At 38.0% G+C, this 22,090-nt stretch overlaps 1 protein-coding gene and 1 long non-coding RNA gene across 3 annotated transcripts in view; one reads left to right on the plus strand and one right to left on the minus strand.

The window, feature by feature from the left end:
- ctnna2 (catenin (cadherin-associated protein), alpha 2) overlaps positions 1-22,090 on the minus strand; it is a 347,985-nt gene that overhangs the window by 202,127 nt on the left and 123,768 nt on the right. For both annotated transcript variants that reach the window (XM_040147173.1, XM_040147174.1), the window contains exon 7: positions 13,320-13,523. In XM_040147173.1, the coding sequence (XP_040003107.1) occupies positions 13,320-13,523 (204 nt within the window). The remainder of the gene's footprint in view (positions 1-13,319; positions 13,524-22,090) is intronic.
- LOC120800812 lies at positions 8,411-12,839 on the plus strand. The gene is made up of 3 exons (XR_005709016.1): positions 8,411-8,481; positions 11,881-12,110; positions 12,711-12,839. It is a non-coding gene; the product is annotated as an uncharacterized LOC120800812 (long non-coding RNA).

Below are 22,090 nucleotides of genomic sequence, written 5' to 3' on the forward strand. Positions count from 1 at the left end.
GAGAAGGGCTGGCAGCTTTCTAATGCAATAGAGCTGCCAGATCTGAGAGCTTTTTATTACATTAATATGTTCCTGGATAATTCTATCTCATCTCCTAATATGACTTAGCCTAAAAACCCAATTAAAGTCTCATTTATCCGATCACCTCATCAGAGATGGTGACATGAGGGCGTGTAGACAGCCTTCTGCTGGTTGCTTACCGCCTACAGAGGATTCTGTTTCTTCTCTTGCCACAGAGCAAAGTATAATTGGAATGGTGAGTACGGCAGGTGGCATTCTCTAGATGATAATGTAGCTACCACTCGCAAAATTGGAGAGCATGCAGACAAAACAGGAGCGGCATCTTGGGGCTTGTTGTTATCAGATGCATGAGGTGTTACACAGATAACTTCATAGACTTCAGGAGATATAAAAAACTATGTAATACAACGTGAGGATCTAAACAGTAATTGATGTAAGCAGGACATTATTGGACTTCATGATTAAGTCCAAATGACCTTTAGGTCAGCAGGTTATTTTGCTGATCTTGATTATTATAGCTCTAGGATTTGGCAAGAGTTTGACAAACCATGCAAAGTCATGCCAGATTCAATTACTCTGATCAATATAAGCACAATTTTATCTGATACAGATGGTTAGGGGGTACAGGGTAAGGGCAGATTCTAATTCCCCTCAAATATGCTCACCAGTATTTCTGTCCAGTGGTGTGCACAGGGGTGCACGGGAGGGCTGAGAGTGCTTTTTGTTTGTGTGGTGAATTGCCCATTTCTTGAAAAATACAGATGGTGACAAATTACAGGAAAAACCAAGAAAGTGTCTTAGTAAGGTGTTGGGCCACTGCGTGCCACCAGAACAGCTTCAATGCACCTCGGCATTCATTCTACAAGTCTCTGGAGCTCTACTGGAGTTACCCTTCCCTCTAAGGGGAGATGTGGACCCAAAGCATGCCAGTAAAATGTCCCCCACAGCATAACAGAGCCACCAGATCCCCTCACTCTAGGGCTCAACCATTCAGGCCTGCACCATTCTCTTGGTAGAGGCCACACATGCACTCCCCATGCAACCTTACTATAATATCCTTCTCTCTGTAATTGTCGAGGAAGAGTTTCTTCTCTGTTTTTCCTTACATATCGCACTAATACACGAGCATCACGGTCATCAAATGTGCGCTGTTGACCACAATTTCTGACCCTATTTACTGATGTTTTTCCCATAGATCTAAATGCAGATGTCACTTTAGTCACTGTTCCTACTGAAACACTAGCATGTTAAGAAGTTTTTTGATTGATTGTATTTGACAGTTCAGTTTTTTTTTTTTTTTAAAAACAAGCTTTGCCAAGGAGTTTTGTGAGTAGATAAAAGGAAAGGGCCAGGATAACGCAACAGAGCCCGGAGGCTTATTTCCATTGTCTTCGTGACTGATGCTCTTGCACTGTGTGACCCAAAGATGAACCCTCTTTCAAAGTCACTTAGATCTTTTACTCTTGCCATCTTGATACAAAATCAGAATTAGCTGGGCCTCCTCAGCATTTTTATACATGCCACAGAGCATGATTGGATGTAACTTCTTAATTGTACCATGCAGTTTAACTGTGTGGAAGCATCTTCATTTGTTATGTTTCTCCACTAATTTATTCAGGTTTTTCCTTTAATTTGCCACCAGTCTGTATGTCTGTGGACTACTAAGAACTTTCATGCCTCATATTTTGGTGAAGTAAACACACCAAGGGGACATTTGTCCCTGTCCCATTTCCCCTTAAATTGTCCCTTAAGGTCAGCTCAAGGGATCTTCTTGTCGGACCAAGTGCTAGTCTGGTTGGCCCCAGGCGCCCTTATGTTCAGCCCAACTGCCTCTCTGCTCAGGCAAAGGGTCTCCTGAGTGCCCTGCTGGTTGGCCCAAGAGCCCTCCTCTTCAGCCTAGGTTTCCCTGAGTAACTTGTCTGCTTAGCCCAAGTGCTTTGCATGTGCCTTTGTGGACGGCCCAACTGCCTCGACAGTAAGCCTATAGAATCACTCAGATGCCTATCTGGGTGGCTTCGGGGCACCCCAGCCAAAGTATACATCAGGTTGTCCGAGTGCCCCCCCCGCTAAGTTAATGTGTTTGTATAGTATGAATATAAGGCAAAAATGAACCCTAAACTTTACACTATCCTAAACCCTGTGCATGCTCAAGGTGCCTCTTTTAAATATTTTTGCCGCTGCTGCTAACAGATAAGACGTGCCACTATTTCCGCAACAGCATAGGTTTTTACCAGAACTCAGCAGACAGAACAGTGGCAACTGCAAATGAGTCAGCTGTAGTTTAAAAAAAAAATATTTATTGATATCATTAGCTATCCCTTACCATAGGGATTAGTGGGCAGGCCACCCAGTAGTAACGACCATCAGCAATCGGGCAACAGCATTTGCAGTGCTATCGATCAGAGCGGTAATGATCTCTGCTACTGTTAAAGTGCCACACATGCAAAGCAAACAATTACTGCAGCTGTTTCACATTAAAATCCTTTCACTGGTTAACTATTAGATGGCTTTTATTGTGAAGCCATTGGAGGAAGACCAGCCTTAGTAATAGAGTTTAGTAGTATGATATGTATGATAATAAATAGTCTAAATAAAATATGGAGGTTATTCTCCACCTTTTTTGTCAGAGAATCAGATTTTAATCTTGTAAGCAAAGAATGTTAAAAGAAGCTACAGCCACAGTGCTGCAGGCGACACTTGCTGCTATTGCAGTTTGGGCAAGCTCCAACCTCATCCACCATCAAGGTAAGTAACATGTTGTACATGTTACCCTGTTTTCCACCATTCACACCTTGCATGGATCATAGGCTCTGATCATGATTGCCCATAACACGGCACTGCTCATGTATCCTGATGTAAATTTGACAGATAAGAGGTACATAACTAAATGACAGCGGTCAGAATCACTTTTAATAAGCGTCATTCAGATAAAAGAAATGCAACACATGCAAAAAACAACTAAGTGAAACTGTGTTGTGTAGAAGGGTTTCTATATACACAGCCTATCAAACTTCAAAAGGCACCATGTCAGTTCCTACTTATGTCAGCTCAAAGGAGGAAGCTGAGGTTACTGTGGACACATTATCATCAAAACATTAATGATCTGTATTGAAGGTTGTCCTGATTAAAATGAGGTAGATTTTCAACCATTTCTCAGGCTTTGTCGTGACAACACAATTTATTTTTTAAATTTGGTTTTCAGAAAATAACATTTTAAGAGTGAACTTCTCTGAAAGTTGCCTCCAACACAATGTATTTGATGACCTTCTTCCTCATTGTTCTGTCATCCTTTCCCCTCAGAGTAGCCTCCATAAAAAACAGAGCAAATAGCAGAATGACTACTAAAAGTATCTTTTTAAGAGCATTCTGGGAAAACTACAAAAATTAAGAATAGTGTTAGTTAAGGCAGAGCACTGAAGTCAACCTTGGATGGGCTGATTTCACAATGATAGGCTCAGTCACAGCTCTGTGGCTGCCACAGTCCACCACCCAAACCTCCTCCTTTTGTGGTATTTCATATTGTTCATTTACGTAAGATTTAATGTTCATTTATGTATTTATTAAGGTGAATTAGGTCTCTCAGCAGAATCCCCATCACTGCTCAGATTCGATTCCTTAACACAAGGGTCTCTGACTGAAAACTCATGACTTAAGTTTACTACAATGGCCAGCACTGTCTCTGGAGCTCAACCGAATAGAGCAGATGTTGGCAACATGAATTCATGGGCAAAAACATCAGGCATGGGAGCAGCATAATACTACTTAGTCAGCACTGTTAAAATCCTTAAGGGACACAGTACCTGGATAGTAATGAAAGGTGCATGTCTTACATAAAGATCTTTGAATTACCTTGTTTTCGAAAGGTGTCACACAGAAAAACTTGACTTCACTTGCCTGTAAGAATTTTAAATAATTTACTAAGAGCATAGAAAATCATTTATCATCAAATAAAACAAAAATACTGAGAAACAAGAGCTAAAAAATCTGGCTGTATGACAGCAACACAGCATAGGATAGCGAATTATCAAGAATATCATCCAATTACTAAATTCAGTGGACTGGAACCAAACTCGATTTGTGTTTGAACAGGTTGTACAGAGACTGCACATGGCCTGGACAAAGTTATTTGTCTTTGGTAGATAAAGTGCAATGCAATGTAACATAACAGATGTTCAGTAACCGCTATCTGTGAAGTTTATGTTCGGTTTTGGTTGAAAGTGTGTCAGAGAAAAGTTCATTCACTTTAGTGATCAAGTGTGAGCTGTATGTGTTGTTGAATGATTGGTAAGAGGCTCCATTTATTTTGTTCAAAGGCATTGAAAAAACCTTAAAAATAATGCAATCCCACATACTTGAATGCGAGTGGGGCTCGGCAAAGTTACAGAATTAAAAAAGAAGATCCTTCTTATACCCTATGGGTTGTTTGGTGAATGTTTCACAGCAGGGAATCTCTTTGAACTTTGGTCCATCCACAGGCAGGTGGCCTTGCTATCTCGGTAGTGGACATTCACTGTGGGTCAGTTGCTTCAGCTGTCTCCAACTCACTCTCAGACTTAAGTGGTGGGAATAATGGAGTCCTCTTAGTCTCCCAAGGGCCTGAAATAGACTTACAGTTTTTACCTGGGCTTTCTGGTCAAGCCTCTTCAGGGGCTATGTCTTTGAGCCAGCCTTCAATAGCTGAGAAAGCTAAGTGACTGTTTTGGTGGTGCACAGTGGATTGCAGCTTGTCGTGTGGCGCATTAGGTGTTGACAGATGGGAGGGAGGGCATGGGACGCTGTGGGGAACCAATGATTTATGGCTGGGCCTGGGACATTTAACAGGGAGCAAGTGCTGAGTCTGGAGGGACCATGATGTGAGGACAATTGGAAAAAGAGAGAAATAATCAAAGGGAATAACTAAAAAAAGAGAAAGGAGGTTCTGCAAATTTGATCACTAATCATTCACGAAGGATCTTGATAAACTCTGGCATTAAATTACTAGGTGCAATATTACAATCATGGTAAAATTTGAAAGGTTGTTACAAGGAAATCCTGTTCCTCTGCTAGAATAATAAGGAAACGTCTAGGGTCTAGCACTAAGATAGTCAAATAAAGGCAAAGATACAAATTATTGATTGGAATTTTGTTCAATGTTATTTGCATTTAAACAACACTGATGTAACCAACTGCCTGACCGAAAATAACAAAAGGAAGAGAAAGAGTAAGATAAAGAAAAGCTTGTGAAAAAGAGTAAGCAACAAGCACATAAGAGAAAAAGAGAGAGGGGGAGCACAAAGACACAGCACGCACCAAAGTAGTGGGCACGGACAGTTAAAACCAGGCACTGGTTGAATCTCTCTTTCCATAGCACAAGTGGATCCTCATGGCTTACATCTGTACAGTTGTGCTCTATACTGCATATTGCTTATAAACTAAACCCTGCTCTGCTGTTTGTAATAACAGCCTTTTTAATATAATTTGATAAACTTCTGCAACAGTGAGAGCTTTTGAAAACCGTACATTTGTGTACTGTTGATTATTGTCAAAAGTATGAACTACAGTGTGTGCCAAATGCTTAAATTTCAGATAATGGAAACTCACTAACATTTTTAGTCTTACACTGGAATCAATTAAAATGAATAATTTGGTGCTGAGGAAAACACTTGTTACATTTTTTAAACAGCAGGATTTATTACTATGTGCTTTGTGATGTGATGTCCGGGTTGCCACAATATTAAATTTTCTTATACGGACAAAAGATTAAGTCAGATTTGTTATTACATTTGAATATACTTTAGTGTTTTTGTTCAATATATAACATTGATGGAACAAATGTTCATACCAAATTGCTAGAAGTCCACTGCTGCATATAGTTTAGATGAAAAAGAGACATGTTCACTGGATTGTCCAGATTCCAGAAAACCAAGGAGAACAACATGAAAACAAATAGCACAGGAGGGTCATGTAATGAGCTAGCCAAGATTGGTCGAGAAAAAAAACAGCTGAAAAGGGCCGCAGTGACGTGTCCAAGCTGACACTGTTTACATCTGCAATTTTGTTTGTCATTTGTCAGAAATTAACAACAGACCTTCAATAACACCCTTGATATGCACCATCTGTATATTGTGTGAATGTACTATATATTGATTGATTGGTAGGTTGTCCGTTTGGAAAACTATTGTTATTCTGGTAATTCTGGGCTAAAGCTATGCTGATAATACACTCAATTTAGGCTACATTTATACCATTAAGCCATTGTTAAGCTATTGTGTGTATTTTTAGAACAGTTATTCTAGATTTAAAAGATTTTTACCATTATCTTATCACTTGACATTGACACAAGTAAGTTCCAAAGGTAGAAAGCCATGGATTGAAATTGTTACCCAGTACCTAGTCCCCTATCAGTGCCATCATTCTTGATGCCCCCACACACCCAATTAGCCTCAGAAAACCTTGTCAAGGTGAATTCAGCTTCCTTGCATCTGTTATAGCTGTGCCCTTCAGCCAGCTTAGGGTGATGGACAGTGGAGCACATCAGAAGAGCTCAGGGACAGAAAAAGTATTGATCAAGGGCCTCATTTTTAAAACAGTGCGCTGGATCCATACTTATGGAAAAGTATACATGAGCACAAAAGCTAAAAATGGCGTACAAAGAAAAGTAATCAGACTTATAAAACTCTGCGCACGCAGGCCTCCACGCCATTTCCCTTTTTAAATCAAAATCAACTTGAAAATGTTCACACTTTGGCAAGCCTCATGCTCTGCCCAAATCACTTCCATTATTAACTATAAATGGTCAATGCAAAACTCTCATGAACATTGATGTACGTATTGTTCCTGTGGAGAATGAAGGGAATGTTACTAACAAAACAAAGTTTGAGGGCTGTTGGCTGCAGCAGCTGTTAATTCAACAAACTGGACAATTTCCGAGATTAAACACAGTGATCAGACATGGAGGTGGGTGTCTTGAACTCTTGTTGCACAACGTCAGAGTATGGACCGACCAGCGTAGGCAGAGAGACACCAAGGCTCATCTCTTGGTATTTGTTAAGCATTTATCCGCTACAGACACATACATAGCTGATGAGATCACACACTAAATATCTAAAAAGCGCAATAAAGACTGTATTTAACTCAAAAATACAGCACGTGTGTTTCTCTCATTGTCACAGTTGATTATGAATATTTATCAATAAATATTGAGTGAGTGGAATTTGATTTGAGTGGGCTTATATCTTTTACAATTGAAAGTTGGTTATGGAATTGTTATGGCTCACTGGCAAAGGCACAAATAACACTGCTAGTTTGAATGTTTATAATAAAGTGGATCTATAAGAAACGTGGGATATGAGGTGAAATTAAATGTACAAGTGTGCACATTCTCCTGTGAAGGCCCCTGATTTTTTTCTCAAGACGGTCTACGCTGGGAAGAGGAGTTGTACACAGCCACAGGGCTTCATTCATCAGTGTTCATACACACAGATTTTATCTTGACTTATTCCTAAAACAAAATTAAGAAAAGCTTTTAGGGATTCATCAGTTTTTCTCTTCTCCTAACCTTGCATGTATCAATAGTAGATAGTGTCTTGAAAGTGAGGTAAAGTAAAGCACCACTCTGTTGCTACAATTCATCACGACAGCAATTCATCACTGAACACAGACAGTTGCAGATGTAGGAGAGCAGTCTTAACAGTTGGAATGTCTGTTTTGTAAAGTTTAAGAAAAAAAGGCAGTGCTTCCCACACACCTACCTGCATCCCACTGTTGGGAAGGGGCTTTAACTGCTTTCAGACTGTCCAAACATTACTCCTTTTTTAAGAATGTAAAGGCCTTTAGCCCAGGAGCTCAGTATTGATCATTGCCCGCGCCCTTCCCATCCCTGCACCTGTAAATGCTCAGTGTTCGGCAGCTTTGGCTTCCCTCGCTGCATCTCTCTTTTATTCATTGTCCTAACACTCTCATTTTCACTTTTAAGACAATGGCAGGTGAAGAAAGGAGATTATATGATCAGATGTAGACAACACAAGCATAAAGAAACACACACGTTTTACAGTACGTGATCAGTCACTCCAACTGTTGATTAAGCATTCTACGTGGCAACTCCCAGAGGAGCTGTGCGTGCAAGAAGGCCATCAGTCTCCCCCTAATGATCATCCTACCTCACAACCTCAGTTTAGTTTTATGTGCGACATCCAGCTAACAGTGAGATTAGTGCACTCACTATCACACTCCCTAAATCCTTCTCTCTGCTTTTCACAGTCCTGCCGAGTTGCCCCCTTTCACTCGCCGTGGTTTCTGGCTATGGCTATATTCTGCCCAGGCTCCCTTGACCCAAGCTGGTAATGCATTACTCCCCAGATCAATTGATAGATTGGCCCTGTCGAGCTGCCGTAACTAAATCAGCTGCCCCTGATGATTCAGCACCAGCCAGGGAGCCGGGCCTGCTGTCACCAATCACCAGATCACCAGCAGCTGAGACAGGTATGGACATTCTCCTGTCACTTGAACCTAATTTATTGCCAGCTACCACATTGATTAACCTTGTGCTGTGGTTCAAGCTTCCTATAAAAATTTGTGTGTTAGGAAGGGGAAGGGGGGGTGTGACTGAATGAAGAAGGAGGAGGAAACATAAAGGCAACTGGATGTTTACATTACTTCAGTAAACTTTAAACAAAGGACTTTCACTGTATAGTTAGGAGTAACTTTGTGAGAGTGCCGGCTGGTAGCATTTTGCTGGGGGGGAATTACGTCTCTGGATGTTGCAGTGATAAACAATGTTTTCTGCTAATACATTTCGCACTGAGTGGGAAACTATTTCTGTTCTCTGCAACTACAATCTACTTCAATGACCGAAAATCTTCAATTATCCATATAATGTATCAAATATTCTCAGTAGATACAAACATAGTGTATGTTTGTATCTTTACAAAATGTCTTATTGAGTTCTTACCTCTCAGAAATCTAAAATATCATATAGAAAAGAGAAATAGGAAATATTCAACTTGCAGACATATTTATCCCCTCACTCACTGGGGCTTTTATGTAGTATGGCAAAGTCTAAAAGATGGAATATATAACCATGATAAGTTGCTTGCCAGTTAAGTCAATGGCCTTATTCTTCTTACCAACTTAGAGTAAACATTTTGAATTAAGGTCATACACAACAGCAATTCCTGTTTTCAGAAACGGCTGGGGCTTAACAAAGCATCTGTTTGTAATTACATTTTTACAGCAATTTTAAGTATCCACATCATTTATTAAAAAATACACTTTATGAGCAGACTTGGTAATGATATCCTCCATATTCTCTCTCGGTTGTTGATTTACCGTCATTGGGGATGCTGAGAAGCTGAGAAGTGGAAGTATTCTGTTCTTTGTGTCTCTGTGATTTACTCTATGTTCTTTGCTAGGACAGCCAGGGGCTGTCAACAATCTCCCAGCTGTAGCCTCTAAAACACAACTCATGGGCCTAATGAACCAAGGCACAATTACTTTACAAAAAGCTGCCATGCCTTAAGAGGGAGAAAGGGCATCTGAGTGTTCATAAACACGCACATGATTTTAGCTTTTTCAGAAGTTAAAGGAGAAAATCCCTGTGGATTTAACACAATACTCTGAGCAAACAATGTCTGCACTGTTTTTTTGAATGAAAGACCCACACCTACACTTCATGCACTACATGCACTACACAGAGCTGTAACAGGCTCTGCTTATAGGATTTAACTAAAATCACTAATTTTGCAGACTGATCCTACCACTCCTCCATAAAACAACATACAGTATGTGTCTTATCGAGCTGTGCAACTATGGCAACCGATACTAAGATACTGTTAATATTACAAAGAGTCTGTTTTCCAACATAGACACATGCGCACATGCGCATACACACACACACACACACACACACACACACACACACACACACACAAATTAAAAAGAAAAAAAAAAACTGGGCTTACCCCTAAGGGTTTCTAGTTATGTAGATACTTAAATATTTTCTTGGATTTTTTAGGTTTTGAGATCTCCGTTACCAAATATCCTATCAATAACAACACAATGCAGTTGAGATGAATGACATGTTTTTTTTATAGGAATTAAAAGGTATTACCATTTATATTTTCTAAATATCTTTAGAATTGTAAAAGGAGAGCATCCTGAAACCCCTTGGTCTCTCTTACACAGCAGGGTATTGCAAACCCCAAACACAACAACAACAGAAAATTTAAACCAAAAAAAAAAAAAAAAAGGTTAGGTCATTCCCCAGAGTCACAGAGACAATCATATGCATGCAATGTAGAACTACTGCTAGCTGTTGCACCGTTTATATTCTTTTACAACCACAGAGGATCTCGTATATAATAAGGTCCCTTATCTAATGGCCCCCCATTGTTTCTGGGTTACTTTATGAGCACAGATGCCAAAACAAATATACATTACTAACCTGAAGATTATAGAGTATTACAATATTATATTATAGGGCCAGAAGGGGCACTGAGACTGTAAGGAAAAATAGACATTTGGCTGGCCAAGTGCTCAATGGCTACAAATGACACTTAATATATGCTGGATCGACCTTTAGTGCACAGTTGGAGCAGGTTGCACACTCAGGAAAATCAATGGATTAACATTAAGATTACATTTTGTTCATTAAAAAAAAGTCAAAACACATTTTATAATGCAAGGTTAAATATTGTAGTCTATGTTAGGTTGTTTGTAATGTTTATTTCTTTTAAAACTTGTTCGAGAGCTTCAGCCTGGCCTAGATCTTCATTGTGGCTATTGAGGTGCTGAAGTACTCCTCCCTTTAATAAGAAATCCAGTGCTTTACAAACACTGTGATTCCCTCCTTGAGAAAGCAACAATACTAATGGTCTACTTCAAACCACCAATTCACTTTTAAAATGGTGCACGTTAACTACCTGTGCCATTTTAACTACTACAACACTAAACATCTGAAAAGAATGGACAGGATAACAACTAAGGTACTGTATTAGCACCTCCTGAGTTAATTCCTCCACAGATGGCTATGCTAGGCTACAGTGACTAATGTGGACCAGTGTGAGTCCTAGTTTAGATGAACACATGGGTACATTACAGTCCTTTTGAAAAGGGCAATAACTCACCAACAGTTGAGGCCCATTCGGGGTTATGTAAGAACTAAGGCTGGCCTAGTAAGTGCCCCACTGAGGAAATGATATGCTCTGCTTTTTCAGTGATGTATGGCTCTGTTTAGGGCACTTGAAAGGTTGCCATGTTGACTGTATCTCAATGTTACTTTTATGATACCAATTTCTTGTGAACCTTGAACGGGAAACACTGGATGTGAGGTTTTATATGTACCCCTCATTGTTGATATCAAAATTTTCATTTTATTCAGACTTATATTTAGCTAAAGTATCGTTATGGGCCAAATATAAAGTAGATATTATTATAATTGTTACTAGTATTTTTTACTTTTTTTGTCTGTTCTGTGAGAAGGCCTGCCAAGCCCCCATTATTATTACAATATGCAATAATGTCAGCGTCTTTAGGGCCAGCATTTATTTCTTTCAGTAAAGAGACCTGAAAAGAACTCCACACTGTTACCTCTACACCTTTCTTTCATTGTATATTAATGAACACAAAGTGAGCTATTCTTTATAATTACATACGTAATTTACTCAGTTATGGTTGGTTTGTATGTATGTCTGAATGCTGTATGACCATTTTGTTCTTAATCAGTTGTCATTAAGCAGTTAATTGGCATAGATTTAATTAATTGGCATTGTGTGGTGATACTTGTGTTTCATTATACTGTAGTGTGTTTTAAGTTAGATGTTTAGCCTTGATTATTCTGTTCTATATTTTGTAACATATATATTCTGATCACATTTTATCCAGGTACACACTTCTAGAGGAACCTACCACCAGGGTGACAAGCAGTGTTTTGCTTCCCTTGCTGGTTAAAAGTTTCAAGCCTATTTCACCTCTGACTACACCCAGCATGACTGGCTAGGCATGGTCAGGAACCTGCTCTGTTTTACCCCTAACCACACTTAACACTGACGTCATGGGATCCTTGAACACACCTAAACACCACCACAGCAACGTGAGAAGTTAAACCTCTGGAGGTAGGAGAAACATTTTTTTAGTTAAGTTTGTCTTTAAGGTGCATGTTTGCTTGGATGTGTGTACACACACGTGACAGATGAATGTTTATATATGTTAGCAAATATCAAACTGTAAGTATTTTGCCAGCAGCTAGATGAGGACTGGGCACCACACAAATGGCGAGTGAGGAAGAATGTGTGCTCATTTTTTATAACTAAACTACTGCCCATCAAAATGTCTGTGCACATCTCGGCAGAAAAAATGCCGGAATGAATCAAACACTTAAAACGCATTTGGTTTTAAGGTGATAAAAGGAGATCAGACATTTAATAGATTTGACATTGAAAGTTTCAGAAATCTTATGGGTTCCAGTTTAATGACACAATTGCAAAGTCCAGCACTAAAAACTAAGCCATGTGTGCAAGGTCAATGTCAGTAAAAGTAAAGTAAAATATAAATAGTGTCTGTGATGAGTATCATTGTCTTGTGTCATTCAGTGTTATTTTGTAGTTGTCATCTTTGTCAAGTAGTTATTTTGCGTTTTCCGACAGGATCACAAAATTATCAACAAAGTGATGTTGCACTGAAAATAGACTCAGTCCTCTGACATCTATTCTCAGCTCATCAAAATGCTGATTTTCACCAAAGTACCACCATCTCAGCATTCACTGTCTCATCTACTCCCACCTATGCACTTGTCGAACTACTCTGAGGAAGAAAATACCAAAGGGATTGACAAAGAGCCATTCAGGGTAAGAAAATTACTGACATCTTGTAACATAGCTTGTTCTAGTCTTTGCATTACCCATAAAATATATCCATATATGTCAAACAAAAGACATTAATTTGGTTTAGTGAGGCTGTGATAGCCTCATGAGAAAGCTGTTGCTTTAGGTGTTAAGACTTGATGTTTGATGGGAGGTGAAAGTACAGTTGTATAAAAAGAGGGAAAAAGATATCTGTAATCAGGATTAAGTATAAAAATCAAAGGAGATCAGCAGCATGTGTGTCTGTTTCCGTGGTGTGTGTGTGTGTGTGTGTGTGTGTGTGTGTGTGTGTGTGTGTGTGTGTGTATGTGTGTGTGTGTGTCTGTGTGTTTGTGTGTGTGTGTGTGTGTGTGTGTGTGTGTGTGTGTGTGTGTGTGTGTGTGTGTGTGTGTGTGTGTGTGAAAAAAAGGCGCATGACAATTTGATGTTAACGAGCATCAAATTATCAGAGAGGAAACTCACATTGTTCATGTACTCGCTCAACAAGTCTTGAAGGGCCTGTCGAACGGCATTGCATTCAGCCACGATGCGTTCACGCCGGTCATCACGTGTGCACGAAGAGTCAGCCATTAGTGCAGCACCACTGATGATGCTCTCCAAGCGTTCCTCCAGAGAGGGTCGGAAACGAGCCTCACTGAATGTCAAAGGGTCCAGGATGATCTTGTTCTGTAGGGTGGAAAAAAGACAAGCAGAAAGTCAGGACAGTAATACTGGCCCAACTGGGCTAAAGTGTGACCAGTGGAGGGACAAGGCCAGAAAAAGTTTCCTGTAATAAGTTGTAATTCAGATTTAAACATAGGGTTTGATAAAATGTGGAAAGTGACTTTAATGCAATATGTGACAGTATCCCAGTCGTGCAAGACAGCAGCATTTGCATATAGGAAGTAATTTCAAATAACAGAACAACAGCAGCATAATCAGCTGATCATATACAAAACATGCCAGGAGCCTACCAGCCATCCAGTGTACTAGTGTCCAGTTAAATGGATAAACACTAATTAAGGGAGTAGCAAGTGTTTTGTTTCAAGTGAAGTGTTTTATGGCAAAATCAGGTGTACAATATGCCAAAAAATTACACGATTTTGATACAAATTTAAGCAAAAAAATTACCTGCATGAATAAAAACAAGCACAGTATCAGGAACCATCTTAGACATTTTCTTACAAAAAGTTTTAAAGTATTGAGTGGGAAATTTCAAGCTGCTTTTTCTTCCCAAAAGGGATAAAGTGTTTTGTAATGAATCCCTTCAAGAAGAACATGAAAGTCAAACTCAATGCAAATGAACTAAATCACTGCTTTCCATGCAACAACATCTACTGTATCTTAGTAGTGCATGTAATTTCATAAGAGTTACATTTGTTTACAAATTTATTAAGATGTATGCATATTGGAGCACTGAATGAGGCTAAACTGCTACAACAACAATCAGCTACCTTGACTACAATAGGCAAAACCAGGGGGGTATAAAGAAAGTTGAACACAGGGTAGCTTGACATAGAGATAATAAATTTAAAGTGATACTTCAAACAAAATCTCTTTCACTTGCAGGGTTCAGGGCTCCGTTTGAGGTAGTAACCAGAGGAAATAGAAAAGAAGGTGACCTTAATTTTAACTCCCTAGCGTTTCTAACTTTGCTAATGCATGTCTGCCTTTTATTTTGAACCTCTTAAGCACAAAATGAAACCACAGGGATGTGCCCCTTTCCAAATACTTTATATTGTTAAAAAGCAGATGGTATTATCTTTATATGAACAATAACAAAATTTATTAGGTGAGATTATATCTTGCTCACTCAGATTCCCATCTCATCTAGGGACAAAATGCTTGTGTACATATGGTTCTAACTGATAGGGTATTATATACCGAGAAGCACAACAGGACTTAGTTTAAACACATACAGTATGTGTTTATCTCCCTTGTCTTCTCCAGCAATAATGTAAATACTACGGTAATAAAGTCATTTATTTGAATGATGCCTTATCTTGTTTTGTTCAGTTTTTAGAGATAGGAATACCCATGGATCAGTGAAAGGAGACACCAATTCTTGAAGCAGAACAACAACATGTGCCTCGCAATTTTCTGCAAAAGGTGTTTTATCATATCCCATTTCTATCTATTCATTGAGGTACATTCACCTAACATTAATTTGAGGTTAGTCTTTCTATCCTAAGGTTCCACAATACCAATTACATAAAAAAATCTTTAGCTTCAGTGTCCAGCCCAACCAAAGTTGCATTCAGTGTCATCTAAGCCATAAATAAAATAAACTTTCACACATAACTCAGAGGGAAGAAGCCTTAAGACATGGCTCTGTGGCATACATGAAGAGTTTGGCAAGAGCTGGGTAAGAGTACAGAGCAAAGGTGCGGTGTTTGGTCTCTCCTCAGCCAGTCTAATCCTGGGGCAAGGTGACAGACTGTCAAATGATGTATAATAACATGTAAGGTAAGAGAGAGGAAGGACTGCACCAAGCATAACCTACTTTCCTTCTGCAGCTGGCAGGAAAGCGTAGTGAATACAAAGTTTTGCAGTAAAAAAAAAAAAATGAAAATAGTAGGAGGCAGAGATAGAAGAAGAGGGAAAACAGAAAAGAAATGCAAAAAGAGAAAAATAGGGAAAGACAGTCAATAGTGGCTCAACATATACAACAAAGAAATCTGAATTACTAGATGTTTTTTGTTTTTGCCCTGAACTTTGCTGGAAGCTGGCCTAAACCAAGGAAGATATCTACCCAATAATGAATAGCCTTGTAAAATCATGACATGACTTACAATGAATGTTCTTGTACCGGTACATTTCCTCAAGAATATTATGACGAAAGCCTAAAACGTTAAGTCATGTATAATGTATAGCCTTAATGTAACTTAGGCTATACATTAGGCTTTCCATGGGCTAGATGAGACAGGTTTTGAGTTTCTGGAAGTGTTTCTCATTCTAAGTAATGTATTTGTGCTGCTCATTTCCAAAAGAAATACAATTCTGAAGTTTGCTCGTATCACCCTTTGATGAACGTCCTCCAAATCAGATCGCTAGTACATCGCCATTATGAAACAAAACAAAAAACAAAAAAACTAATTAAGTTGATGCACTTTGTAATGAGAATAGAAAAAACATCCCTTGTTGTGGGATGGCTATCCTTATGTTGACATCTGCATCAGAAATTAGAGCTTTAAGAAGGCAAAAAGGAACACAACTATGCTCAATACAAATCAAATCTCAACACAGAAAAATGCAAAGAGGAAAAGAACATCAAGGGAAACTGAGAACATTCCCTGAGGACTCCACTTAGTTGCTGTTCCACACAGGATGTCAGGTTGCAATTATCACTGGGAGCTGGGAATAGGCAGATTGGAATGAGTAGCAAATGCTGCATCAACAAAGGCTGGGAGGTTTTCAAGGTAGGCTGAATTCATCCTCCAAGAAGCTCACAAACGTGACTGATAGTTTCAGTTCCCGCAATGAGTTTCATGGGCTTACACTCATTTTTTGAGACTTTTGTTGTCTTTGAAGCTAATTAACAATTATTTTATTGTTTGCTGATTGCTTGAGGACCCGGACTACCTAGTATACTAGCCAGTATTTGTGAAAAGTATCTTTGGCAAGTGCACATGGTAAAGAATGAGACTGTTTGAGAAAGAAATTTTAAAAATTCTGTAACACTACAAAGCCTGTAAAATTCAAAGCCTCCTTTTATACCTAATATATCCTAAGACAACAATATTTTTCAATATATTGTAGTATATCACAGTGATTTTTTTTTCCTTTGTATTCATTCATTGCATATTGTAAGACTAAAATTATATTTTACTGATCTCCATCAGGAATTTTGTTTTAACTTCTTCCCCCTCTTAAGGAAGTTCACAGAGCTTGTGAGCAGTGTCTCTGATAATGGGTGTCGATGTACTGTTCAATGAAAACTCAGCAGAGCATATTGGCTGACACTGAATTTTGAAGCTTTTCAATACAGCATGTCAAAATCTTAAAGCTCTTAAAAATTCCTTAAAGAAGAGTACATTTATCTTAGCGTAATAATAGGTCAAATGTACTCTTTGCTTTTTCTTAATGTATTTTGCAGCTAACTGAAATGTAGTCCAACAAAATGATTATGGTTAAAAAAAAAGTGTCACCTTCAAACTTAAGATTTTATAAGGTTAGAAAAATATGTATTATAGTTTTATCATAGGGTATTTGCAAAGAGCAGTTAGATAGAAATTACCCACAGGGGGAAGAATGATATAAGTGTGTATTCTTTTTTTTTTTTTACCCCTCAATTCTAGGCCAGGCTTTAAGCCCATAATTCTATGTGAGTATACCATTTGATTTTGACAGTGTATCAGGGCTAGAGGCAACCCTATGTTTGCCCCAAAAGGGGTGAGGTTATTAGTTTGACCCCACTTTGGGGCATCAACCAGTGAGACAGGGCACATGTCACATCAGCCTATGTCAAACGTGCCTTCCAGGACTTTCCAATATTTGATGACAACTATTTTGTCTAAGAGGGAGGCTCAACAAAGTCTTGAGCATACCACTCTATTGCATCTAGTGGCCCAGTTCTAGGGTTCAGGCTGTTTGGTTGTGACTATTACACTGTTTGACAAAGCTCTGCCCACACAGGCCCAGAAGGGGCATTAGCCATAATCAACTCTCTGATTGATTAAGCTAATGAAGAGCATCTGACTCAGGGTAAGGGTTTGGCCTTCTATTGTCATACAGTGAAAGGAGTCTGAGTTTTGAAAAGGCCCATTTGTGTGTTAACAGTAAACAAGATTTTTTAACCCCTCTAATTGTCAACTAGAACTAGGAAAAAAGAGAAATCCACAAATGAGTTGGTGCATTTAAGTTCATTTAAACTTGTGATCACTGATCATGTGACTAATAACACAACATCTTGGCACACACAATAATATCTTCATGCCATCGCTTCAGTGTAAAAAATTCTACGTTTTTGCTTAATGGAGTCTTGCAGTAGTTCAGGCAGGTACAAAAGCTGTTTCATTGTCAGTTTCATAGCTGTCCAATCATGTTTGTCCATGGTCTATCTCCAACAAACGTTAGCACATCTATGTTGCCCAATTTTCCTTTCAAAAGCGAAAATCCAAAGTACTATGATTAGCAACTGGGCCACTTGCACATAGGACTAAATTTGGGTGAAGCTCCAAGAGCCTCACTGGAGGGATACTATAGTACATGCAGATTTTACCCAAATTTGCACTCCATGTTTTTAAATAACAGAAGCTGAACTGATATATAATACACACCATGAAAAACTTTTTGTACATGTGTGCGATATAATTTTGTGGCTTGTTTGTTGATCTCTTGTAGCAACACTATATAATTACCGATCATTGTTGACTAGATTCTGGGCTAGTCAGTAACACATACTTTTATATCGTGAGTGTTATTGTTTTAGTTGATGTTTTAGTGGAAGTATACACCTCGGCTTTTTGTCTTTTGCTCTTAACACTGTACCATAACCACGAAAGGCAAAAGAGTAATTTATGTACATGTAACCTGATATACGTATGTATGTATAATAATTTTTTCATCCATCCATCCATTCATTTAGCTGGTAGACCTTCTGGAGTACACTGAATATTTCAAGGTTGAGCTTTCACCATGTCTTCAAATTGTAAAGTAAGCTAAAACAGGTAGTGCTGAATCATTTATATGAAAAAACTGTAGGACATCTGAACAAAGAGACCTAAATACATTCGTTATTTACAGGACGTCATCTACTAAACTGCGCTGAATGTTTCATATAATACTCTAGAGTTTTTAAGTACATTTTTGTGAAAATCCATCACATGTGGACAGAGAAAAGTAATTTGAAAAACAACAACAAATCCATATATACAACTTGAGTTACCACCCAAGCCTTTTAACAAAACAGCAGGTAAAGAGACAGCTACAGTTGTATAACTGAGAGAATTTTTTCTTTTGTTATTTTGTTTTTAGTAGTAATATTTTAAATGAACCTGGGCAAAGTCATTTCTTGATTAAAATGATTGATTAAAAGAGTCCCAAAAATGTATTTTCCATCAAATCTCTAAATGAGATGAAACCTCAGCTTTGCTTTGTACATGAGATGATGGGGTACTACATGTACCCCAGTATTTGGACGCTCAACCATTTCACATTCCCCCATTGAAAACACAACTGATATTTCCTTAAGAAAAACAATGTTTTCATCAAATGGATTTTTAACTTCAAAATTTGAAAAATAAGTTTGGTTAATTACTAAATAGGTAATCAGACCAAAACATCCTAAAAATGATTTGGACAATGCAGCCATGTGTAATCATGTTTAGTCACCAAAAAACAAAAAAAAACAACAAAAAAAAACAAAAATAACAACTACATTGCAATCAAACATTGTGGTGCTAAAAATAGACCCAACTAAACCATCAGTTATCTACCAACCATGTCTTCTGTCCACTGTATTTGTGTTTTTAAAAAAACGCACAACATTCACTACCCTTTATGACAGAAGTTTCACATCTCTTATTTTTATTATTTTGTCTTTTGTTAGACATTTCTGTCAGGAAAAGACACACAAAGGTTTCAGACATTTGCCACTCACTACAAAACTTAATACGGCTATTTGATGCCTTAATCACATGCATGCCCATTGCATGAGGGACACTCACTATCATTACATGGAAAGGAAAAGAGCTAAAATTAGCCAAAGCAATTTTAATGCATAATTTCACATTAACATGAAATATGGTTAGAAATTAGCTTCATGCTGGGGAAAGAAGTCATAGCATCTCCTCATGCCTGATTAAAGTTCCAGGTTATTTCTCATTCATTTCATCAAGAGTCAACACCCATATACTATACTGCAAGTGAACAGAAAGCTTCAGACATACTATGCGATAATTATAAATGCAGTGCTTGATAGCAACATTGGTCCAATCATGATTTTTAGACTACAAATATAGAAATGTGTGAAAAATTCAATAGAAAAAAAAGTTATTCAACCATAGGATGAAAATTAAGAGCACGGATATCAGCAAAATTTAACTCGTGTGCTAAACTATACACCTAGAAAACACAAATTTAATCTGTTCCACAGTGTACATTTTTTGCTCTACACCAGCTATAGTAAGTATAAAGCTTTACTTTTGGAAAAGATGTTTATGCCTGTAATTGTTTTCCCTCGGTCCATGGAGGACTATATGAATGATTAAGTTGAGTGGTATCATTCTATTATAGTGACATGTTATTTAGTAAACATTAAGTTGCTATGGAATGTAGCAAAATGTCCTGATGTTAAATATACCAAACAAATATCACAATAAAAATCAAACAGTAAAGCATTCCTAAATAATTAATCAAGAAAAGAAAAAGAAGGGCCAACTGGAGCAGAGAAAAGAAAAGAAAAGGCACATGAATTAGTAAAATAGTGTAACCATCAGGAAATCAAGCTAAAAGCACCGTATTCCTAAAACAGTGAGTGCAAGCCCCATTGAACACACTGTGTTTGAATACATTTTCACAATGAAACTACAGCATTTCCATAAAACATGTGCACAGACCAGTTGTGAAAAGTAACTAAGTACATTTATTCAAGTACTGTACTTGCGTTTTTTCCATGTAATGCTACTTTATACTTCCACTCAACTACATTTCAGAGAAAAATATTGTACCTTCTACTCCACTTCATTTATTTGTCAGTTACTACTTACTTTTAAGATGAAGATTTTACACAATGGATAATATAACAAGCTTTTAAAATACAACACATTGTTAAGGATTAAACCGGTGGTTTTCAATTTTTTTGGATTCTGACGTCCTACGAAAAGCAGTGTGTAGTCAAGTTCTCACTTCAGATGTCTATGAGTTGTTAACTGCTCCTATACTGTACATCCCATTCTCACGCTATCTCAGGAACGTCTTGAGAGCGTTTTTCAAATTTGGCACAATTGTTAACTTAGACTCAAGGATGAACTGAAAAGATTTTGAAGGTTCCATTCTTGTGAATGCGATACATCAGGAATGTCTGTGGGAAATTTCATTACATCTCACATAAATGTCCACTTGGACTCAAGGATGAACTGTATAGAATTTGGTGGTCAAAGGTCAAGGTCACTGTGACCTCACAAGGTACATTTTTGGCCATAACCGAAGAATTTAATTATATTATAATTATGATAAAATACAAATATTTTTTATTAAATTCCTTCCAAGTCTTTACTACATATATTATATGAGTCTGTACAGACATGGATGCAAACTTCAACTTCACTGGTTGGTGGAGGCATTCGAACCCCGTGGCAGTAGATCTAGATCCCTCTAAACTTCTCATATGGTTCGTTTCAATAAAGGTTCAAATGTTCCAATATCTCATCAAAAATCAAAGAATAGAGAAAGTCCAAAAACTGAAAACAGATGTGTATCAGAACTTATTTTTTTATTTTTTTGTATATAAAGTAGTTCGAACTAGCTCCACCTACAGAAGCTACAACAGTTACATGCTGCTTACACACTGGTACTTCAGTATTAATGGTAAATTGTCAATGGACTGCACTTATATAGCGCTTTTGTAGTCTTATTGACCACTCAAAGAACTTTACACTACTGCCATATTTACCCATTCACATTCATGCACAAATTCATACACCAAACCCCAAATTACCTACATCAGAGGCAATTTGGGGTTCAGTGTCTTGACCAAGGACACATTGAGACACGGACTGGAGGAGCCAGGGATCAAACCGCCAACCTTCCGGTAAGCGGACAACCCGCGCTACCTCCTGAGCCACAGCAACCCCTAATCTGACATTTAATGATGTCATATATAATTACAAACAAGTCAAAGCAACCAAACCAGTACTTTTACTTTAAAAAAACTAAAAAGGGGGGCAGATCCACAGAAACAAGAAGCAGCCATGCAAAACATACACATTAGTTTCTCATAGTAAATGTACCATTTTCACAAAAACATTTGGAAATGAGCCAATTCCCAGTGGTCAGGACATCTTGATTAATGACTGAAATAGGATCCTGCTGGTTTAATTGTCAGGTTTGAATGTGTAAGTCTCATAGGCTATACCTAAGGGAAGAAATCAAGGTTCTGCATATGATCACCTTGATTAGGGAAAAGAATGAAAAAATTTCAGTATAATCTACATTTTTATATAACATTGACACTTTTAGTTCTCTGTAGGCTATCATCACTTAAAATATGCCTGAAACTCATATTCAAATGCATGCTATTTGAATGTTTATAT

This window comes from Xiphias gladius, chromosome 15 (assembly GCF_016859285.1).
Source record: "Xiphias gladius isolate SHS-SW01 ecotype Sanya breed wild chromosome 15, ASM1685928v1, whole genome shotgun sequence".
NCBI lineage: Eukaryota > Metazoa > Chordata > Actinopteri > Istiophoriformes > Xiphiidae > Xiphias > Xiphias gladius.